Source organism: Stegostoma tigrinum, chromosome 34 (assembly GCF_030684315.1).
Source record: "Stegostoma tigrinum isolate sSteTig4 chromosome 34, sSteTig4.hap1, whole genome shotgun sequence".
Classification (NCBI taxonomy): Eukaryota; Metazoa; Chordata; class Chondrichthyes; order Orectolobiformes; family Stegostomatidae; genus Stegostoma; species Stegostoma tigrinum.
In genome coordinates this window covers 10694670-10703521 of record NC_081387.1, presented here as the reverse complement: position 1 = coordinate 10703521, position 8852 = coordinate 10694670, and the positions used below count along the sequence as shown (strand labels likewise).

The 8852-nt window shown below is 45.8% G+C and overlaps 1 protein-coding gene across 2 annotated transcripts in view; it reads right to left on the bottom strand.

Moving 5' to 3' along the window:
- Positions 1-1426: 1426 nt before the first annotated feature.
- The window catches only part of LOC125446624 (major histocompatibility complex class I-related gene protein-like), a 34484-nt gene continuing 27058 nt past the window's right edge, over positions 1427-8852 (bottom strand). The window contains exons 5-8 of one of the 2 annotated variants that reach the window (XM_048520332.2): positions 6335-6439; positions 4741-4773; positions 4460-4507; positions 1427-3137 (exon numbers count right to left, since the gene is read on the bottom strand). In XM_048520332.2, the coding sequence (XP_048376289.1) occupies positions 4461-4507; positions 4741-4773; positions 6335-6439 (185 nt within the window). In that variant the 3' untranslated portion in view covers positions 1427-3137; position 4460. The remainder of the gene's footprint in view (positions 3138-4459; positions 4508-4740; positions 4774-6334; positions 6440-8852) is intronic. The other variant, XM_048520333.2, reaches the window with a different exon arrangement.

Here is an 8852-nt window from a genome sequence, read left to right as displayed (position 1 = left end):
ATGGTTCTTGCTCATTTGAACCTAAAAGGAATCAAAATCTTCCCCAAAAGATGCATTGATTTTGACCTGATAATGGTACAGAGCCAGCAGGCTTAGAAGGAAGCTCAGTTACTGTAAAAATAAATAGGAAGACAAACTTAAAGGGAAAAAAGAAAACTCGATTTGAAAATAGTAAAATCAAACATCCAAATGGTTTATTGCATACGCTGTTTCTGTTAAAATACTTGAAAATTGCTACATTCTCTTATTAAAAATAGTAATTTAAATAAAGTGATCGATTGCAAACTCCTTCAATTTCGTGACACCTGATTCACATGCTTCAGTCTCGTGAAATGACTTTCAGGTCAGTTTTAATTAGAGAGTTTTCACTAGCTGCGATTTGAAAAAGTGATTCTTGCGCAGGAATTATAATGCGTGATTGGAAGCTCCTCTGAAGTTGCAAGGAAGATGTTAGGAAGGGCAAATATTGTACAATTTGGCCCAACAGACACGCATCTCACTAACTCAGTGACTAAAGTTCAGTGTCAATGTCTGTGGCTGACTTCTTTATCCGTCATCAATGGCCAATTAAGAAGCAAAATGAAGAGCCTGGGTAACTGCCTTGCCAGGAGGGAAGAGACGTGGCTGGTCTCCCAGCCGGAGAACAAGGACAAACTGCTTGCCGGGTTTGGGGCCAATTGTGGCAAGGATTGGGTGGAGAGGAATGGGCACCACTCAGATCTCACTGCTGAACCCTCCCTTTCCATCCCCCTATCTTATTCTCCCTGTTCCCGTGAATCTCCTTGCCATTTGAGCCTCCAGGGTCAGGAATGGAAAGTGAAGCAGCTTGAAAGCTGGTCGCCAGGAGCAAGAAGCAGCAAGAATTCTCACTGATCAGAGATAATGGGAACTGCAGATGATGGAGAATCCGGGATAACAAAGTGTGGAGCTGGATGAACACAGCAGGCCAAGCAGTATCTTAGGAGCACAAAGGCTGACGTTTCGGGCCTAGATCCTTCATCAGAAAAGGGGGATGGGGAGAGGGTTCTGAAATAAATAGGGAGAGAGGGGGAGGTGGAACAAAGATGGATAGAGGAGAAGACAGGTGGAGAGGAGAGTATAGGTGGGGAGGTAGGGAGGGGATAGAACAGTCCGGGGAGGACGGACAGGTCAAGGGGACAGGATGAGGTTAGTAGGTAGGAAATGGAGGTGCAGCTTGAGGTGGGAGGAGGGGAGAGGTGAGAGGAAGAACAGGCTAGGGACCTCCCCACCTATACTCCCCTCTCCACCTACATTCTCCTCTATCTATCTTCGGGCTGCCTCCCCCTCTCTCCCTATTTATTTCAGAACCCTCTGCCCAAATCCCTTTTCTGATGAAGAATCTAGGCCCGAAATGTCAGCTTTTGTGCTCCTAAGATGCTGCTTGGCCTGCTGTGTTTATCCAGCTCCACACTTTGTTATCTGGAATTCTCACTGATGTTGGCTCGGAATTGGTCTCACTACACTTAGTGTTAACACACAGTGTTAATCGCTGTTTGCACTCTGCCCTCACTAAAGCAGCCCAAAGGAGAGTCAATGGGAAACACTGAATTTCCTACATTATGGAAGCTGGCAATTTGGCCCTTCGGGTCCATGCCAACTGTCTGGAGAGCACCTCACCCAGACAAACTCCCTACCCTATCCCTTTTACCCAACATTTCCCATAGCTAATCCACATGGCCTGCACATCCCTGGACACTGTGGGATATTTAGCATGGCCAATCCACCTAATCTGCACAACTATAGACTGTTGGAGGAAACTGGAGAGAATGTCCAACCACACATATAGTCACTCAAGGGAGGAATCAAACCTGCATCACTGGCGCGGTGATATAGCAGTGCTATTCAACATAGTTTGAAGCCTTTGTTGACAAAACATTTTATTGACTGTGGGAATTTTGGAAGATCCCAAACGATTAAAAACAAAAAAAAATCTGTCAGAAATGGAAGATGAAGGCTGCAGCCTGACTGAAAAGAATCAAATACATAAAATACCGAAAATCTCAGGCAGCATCTGTGAAGAGAGAAACAGAGTTAACGTCTCGAGTCAGACATGACTAGATTGCTGACCAGAAGAATTCATTCCTTTCACCTCTCCAATTCTGAAGAAGACTCAGATTGGACTTGAAATGTTACCTCTGCATTTTCTCTCCACAGATGCTGCTACACCTGCTGAGCTTCTCCAGAGTTCCCTTTGTTTGCTTCAGATTTCCAACATCCACAGTACTGTGCTTTTATTCAAAAAGATAAGAATGTGAGGAGAATCTGAGGGGCCTGGAGAGAGTGGTGGAGCCTTGAATTCCAGGCAGGAGCACTGCACACCACCATGTCCCTGCTTTAGGGCCAGACACAGCACTGGGTGCTTGACTGAATGTGGTGAACATGTGATGTCAAGAGATTCCGAGATAGTGACTTGACCTGGGCAAGGAGAAGAGCTTGTGATATAAGGCTTATAAGACCATAACAAAGAGAAACAGAAGTATTCCCTTCCGTTCCTTGAGCTTGCTCCGCTATTCAGTGGGAAAAACACTCTTCACATCGACGTTCCTCCTTTCTCCCCATAAATGTTGATTCATTCCACATAGATCTATGTCAGCTTTAAATATGCACAAGGACTCTGCTCCCATAGCTCTCTGCAGCAAAGAATTACAAAGCCTTGGAGAGAAGTTACTCCTCCTCAATTCAGTCTTAAATTACTGTCCCTTTATCCTGAGATGCTGTCGTCTGGTCCTCTCTTGCACTTGGACAGATAACGTCACATTAAGGTCATGTTTGGGTTCAATCAATCCATCAGTCTCGACAAGAATTGACATGTTCTGTTACTATAAGAAAGGGCTATTTGAGTCTTAAAGGTGCAGAGGTATTTAATTTGAGGCCTGGCACTATCACACTGATGAACAGCCTGTGAACGGGGTCAAACATGATCATATCGCTTAAACATTAGCAGGGCAGGGCTTCACAGTGAAATGTTAACATTGCCACGATTTGGAATCAGATTGACAAAACATGCCAGAATTTGAGATTGAGCAGGAATCAGTCCTCCATGAATCTCTCCTTGGCTTCCGTCACTGAACTTGGGAAATGGCATCTGTGGATTCCCAGTCGGATATGGGAGGCGACTGCGGAAGAGGAAGAAACGATGGTTACTGAGTGAGGGAATAAAGAGCAGACCTGAGACCTCAGTAAATGCAATGGCAATCTGGAATAAATCCGGGAAGGACAATTAACAAGCTACAGCCTATGAACAAATTGAAAACAAATCAAAACCCCACAACAAAACCCATTGGAAATAAGCCAGCTGACCAAGATCCATTGTATGTGCAAAATTCCCAGAGCAGGGAATGGCAGGGCAGGAAACCTCTTAACCCCTGAATATATTATGATCATGGAGGATCTCTGGCCTATCTTCAAATGTGTTGACCTTTCCTTGATTTCCCTCCTTTGGAGGTTTATAGTTTTCTGTTCACAGATTCATTAACAGTTCATTTAATGTCAATTACATTTTGAGGATTGGTGTTGCAACCATTTCCCACCCTTTTCGTGTGGAAGAGCTTCTTATTTGCACTTTCGATGAGTAAACGTTTGGACCGAGTCTTTGAAACTCCCCAAACAACTGAAAGTTTCCCTCTGTCAAAATAGCTATTTCCCTTAATACCTCAAAAGCATCGAGCAAACCAGCCCTTAACCTGCAAGATTTCAGTGAACAAGGCCTTAGTTTGTTTAATTTCTCCTTGGAATTTAAGGTTTCATTCTGGTCTGATGACACTGCACTCCCTCCAAGATCATGGTTCGTATGAGGAATGAACGGCACGAGGAAGTGGTAAGTGTAGCTACCGTTACAACATTTAAAAGATGTTTGGCCAACACATGAATAGGAAAGGTTTAATGGGATATGGGCCAAATATAGGCTAAAAGGACGAGCTTAAATTGGAAAAATTGGTTGACATTGATTAGCTGGACCGACGGGTATGTTTCTGTGTTGTAAGACTTTAATTCCTCATGGTCTAATTTCCGGAACTGCTGCAATTTCTCCATCAGATCCAGACCCCACCCACCACACAGCTTTGCACAAACGCCCAATAATTCATAATCTTGGGAAAGCAATGTGAAACTCCAGGAACAAACTGCAATGAGAACTCCTAGAGAATCAACTCCCTTCAGGAAGTCAAGCAGCTGACAGGAGGCCACATCCAGGATGTGATATTTCTATAACCAAACATCACCCCTCAAAGATACTTTGAGGTTCAGACTCACATAGGGGCAGCCCTCTGATGTCAGTCTGAAAGCTCAGCGTTGAACTGCATGAGCTGGTCTTTAGTGATCGCACAGAGAGAGAGAGAAATTGAGGTTGAAATCCACCCTTTAGATCGTACAGTTAACACCAGCTCCCGTATCCCAGTTACAATGATCTGCTCTTACTATTGGCTTAAACTATTCATACCTCAGGAACTGGCGACGGAACTCACTGAGGACATCAAATCATCAGAAGCTGTTAATGGAAGGAGGAGGTATTAAAAATTTTCAACATCACATCCAGCACACAAGACACAAGGGGCAACAGGAAGTGTCTCGCGCGCGCGCACACACACACACGCAGTCAGAGATATCGAGATAGAGAGAGACACATGGACAGAGGAGAATCAGCAGTTGAGTGTTTCAGTCACAGAATGGACATTGATATGGCCACACAGAGATCCAAAGGATAGTTCACATTCAGCTTACTGTGTGTAGTGATGTAGTCACTCTTCCTTCTCGCTGTAAAAACAAGGAAAGTTCAGTGATTGATTTTTTGTCAGTATGTTGTTAGACAGGAAACTGTTGAGAATGCCCAGTCAAAGGAAAAGGGTGGACACTTCTCTCATTGGGTCCAGCTCCACATTAATACTGGGCGTCCACTCCCACTGACACCACCGCTCCCTCTTTCTCTTACTGCTGCCTCTAACTCCCAACTCACCTTGTGCCATCTTACCTTCACCTCACCCTGTTGCCCCTCGCACTTCACTTCTTCTCCATTACTCCCACTGCTCCCACCACACCCTGACTTATAAATTCACACCAAACCCCCCCACCTCTCATTCCATCCTGTTACTCCTCACTTCGACCTGAAACCATGGTTCTCATTCTTTCGATGACCTCGCCCTCACACTCCTTTGCTCCCACATGTACCTGACTGAGAGGGGAAAGATATAAAAGAGACTGAAGGAACAACTTTTTCATGCAGAAGGTAATGCATATATGGAATGAGCTGCCAGAGGTGGTCATGGAGCTGAGTACAATTATAACATTTAAAGGGCATCTGGATGTGTACGTGAAGAGGAAGGGTTTAGAGGGATATGGGCCAAATGCTGGCAAATGGGTCTAGATTAATTGAGGATATCTGGTCAGCATTGATGAGTTGGAACGAATGGTCCGTTTCTGTGCTGTACATCTCAATGACTTTAAGGCCCCTTGCTCCCATTGGACCTGAGCCCCTCACTCCTACAATTACCTCCTCCCTCCCCACGGACCTGACCCTGTCACTCGCCCCGCACACCTGAATGTCTCGTCTTCAGTCTCCCATCATTCTCTCCCACCCTCCCGAGTGAACCGAGTGCATCTGCCAAACTGAAACCCATTCCTGACCATGGGAGCCTACGTCTCGAAAACACAACATTCAACCCAGAGCCTGGAGCCCTTGCACCCACCCAGTGCTCCCTTAACTGACTTGAGACTCTCCTGAGGAAGATGGGGACACCCTGGAAGTCTGTTATCCAAAACCCCCACACCGACCCTGCCAGCCCGCAAAGCCCCCAAGGAGGATGGGATGTCCCTGAGGCTGCACTATCCATAAGATGTCTTCTTGCTTTCTGATTGGTGCAGGAAGGCAATGATGCAATAAGAGGATGGAATGACCAACAAATGGCTGCAGCATGGCTTAGTCATATGATGAGACATCGAGGTTTGGTAACTCCAGCCTCCCTACCAGAGTGGACTCCACCCTGAAGTACTCTCTGCAGACAGTGAGACTGCCTCTCACAACCTAAGCACTTACAAAACCTTCCCCAGCCCCTGCCCTGTTGACCCTCGAAGCTGAATCACTTCAACACCTCAAACCCCTGGTGAGTCACTACAGTTAGCCCATGGGCCCCATGGCCTGAGGCAATCCCCAACCACCAAGTTGCCCTGGGACCACCTCACCTCCCTGAGCAGCTCCACCAAAACCCTGAGCCCTTAACTTCCACGGTTCAGAGCTGCCCCAAGCACCTGCCCCCCACCCACGCCCACCACAGCTCTCCAAATCTAGTGGGGCCCTACCACATTTTGTGTAGGATCTTACCTTTCTCTTTGTAGATGATGACAACTGTGAGAAGGACTGTGATGACTATGAGTACTCCAAGTAAAATCCCAATAGCAACAAAAACCTGGGAGTGAAACTCTAGCACTGTAAGACAGAGAGGAGAGGCACAATGTGCCTGAGACAGGGAATAAGGATTACACAGATCATTCCACCCACTTATTATAGTTCTAGTGACTAAGCTCCACTCAGGCCCCCTCCCAACTAAACTCATGTGAATTTCACACAGAATGCCTACAATGCAGAAAGAGGCCATTCAGCCCATTGGGTCTGCACTGACCCTCCAAACAGAAGCTGATTCATACACAAATCCCATCCTACCTCTGTAACCCATCATTTTCAACGTCCAATCCACCTAACCTGTACATCTTTGGACTGTAGGAGAAAACTGGTGCACCGAGAGGAAACTCACAGAGAGAGAGAGAGAAAGAAAGAATATGTAAACTCCACACAGACTGTTGCCCAAGGCTGGGATTGAACTCAGGTAATGTAAGGCAGCAGTGCTAACCACTGAGCCACCGTCAACAGAACCATAGCAGCATAATTAACTACTCCCTTCTCCCTTGTATTGCTGCTTAGTTTCACCATGAACGCATCTGTACTATCCTATTCAACCACTCCCTCTGGATTTCCTCCTTGCATATATAACTTTCTCTTAAATTCCCTCGAATCGGCAATGATGTTTAACCAGTGTTCTGTGCTCAAATCAAGAGGAAGCATTCACGTTGCACCCATGTGGATAGAATGGGCTGAAGGACTAAAAGGTGATGATGATATTCGACAGCTGTGTGGGAAAATAGACTACACGGGATGGGAAAGTTGAGAATAATTGTTGACGAGCTGCATGACCTTGAATAGGTCCTATGTACGTTCCCTCCCGAGGTGGAGATGACACCTGCGCTTGTTTTCCCATCCTGTATTTCTGAGCCAAGCAGCAGTGTTGTCTTTTTGATCTGCTTTCTTTGTGCTGGATGTTCATTACACTGTATAAGGGAGAGAGTGTTTCATTCCAAAGGGCAGGGCTTCGCCTTAGCTTGGCATTGTGAATGGTGCCAGGAACAAACTGAAGCCTCTGGTACAGCCATTGATCAAGGGGCCCCTGACGGACAGGAGGGCATGAGACTTGCTTTTCTTCCTTTTCTCTTCCACTTATTTTTACCATTGTACTTGTTTATTATTACTTAATAAACATTCATATTTAAGCAAATTGTAGTTGAGCCTTCTCTTACTTATGTTTACCGAATCGGAAAAGAACTGCTTGGATACATGTTGTGATCCAAGACACCACGCTAACAAAACATTTTGTTATTTTAATGGCCTCTATTACCAATCTGCTCCTGAAAGAGAACAGACTGAGAATGTTAATGGTGTCCTGATATTTAGATCCACACATTCCTGTTACCACTGTACACATTCTCTACACCCCTTCCAGTGTCTCCATACTTTTGTTATGTTTGAATTACACATTAACTATATCTTCACAATTGAATCTAAGTGCAATCTAACCAAGGTTCCAGACAGGTTTATTACAATGACCCAATTTTATCCCTCTCACAGTGACCAACACTGGGTGGAAGAAAATAAGAGAGAGATTGCGCCAAAGGTGCAGACGGCAGTAGGAGTTTGCATGGATTGAAACCAGAGGCCTGTGCTGATGGAATTCGCTGCTGAGCCCAGAAGAGGGGCTTTGGGTTGGTTCGGAACGGCAGATAGCGTCTCTAATGAGCTTTTCATGACTGGGAAGAAGGGGAACGAATAAACCACAGGCAGATACGAAAGAACGTGAGCACGATCAAAGAGGCTTCTCTTGGTCCGATAAAAGTCATTCAAAATACACTTCCCGGCAGCCCCTTTACATTCCAGATTCTTATAGTCCGAACCCTCAACCCTGCTGCTCCCTTGAAGCTCTGCACTGACAGATGCAGCAAACTGACATTGACACACATTGATGCGTGCGAGTGTGCATACATACACAGACACAAACACACACACACACAAGCAGAGACACGACCACTGCGCAGATACACATCAATATGAATACACATAGGTAAGTGTACAGGACACAGGCACATGAACACACACTTCAACACAGACACGCACAGGCACACATCTTCCCAACTCCCTTCCCCATCGTAAGCCCAGAAGCATTCCTTCTAAACACCTACTGTATGAAGAACAATTTCCCCTTCATCAACCCTGCCCACAATCTCTTCTTTTCGGGTCTGAAAACTTTCCTCCTTCTCAGGTTCGGCATCAGACTCAACCCTCAGGATTCAGGCTTCACAGTGTCACCTCCACCAGAACCTAACCCAATTGTCTCTATTGGCACAGAGTGACCATGAATACCATTTCCACTTCACCACTACCCACCCAGACCCTGAGCATCGCCTACTCATTAATGAGTGGACAGACAATTTCAGCCCAGCCTTTCCACTGGGCAGATCATTCGATGGGAGCTGTGCACTGATGACCAGGCGCAAATTCTCACCATAGCAATGAT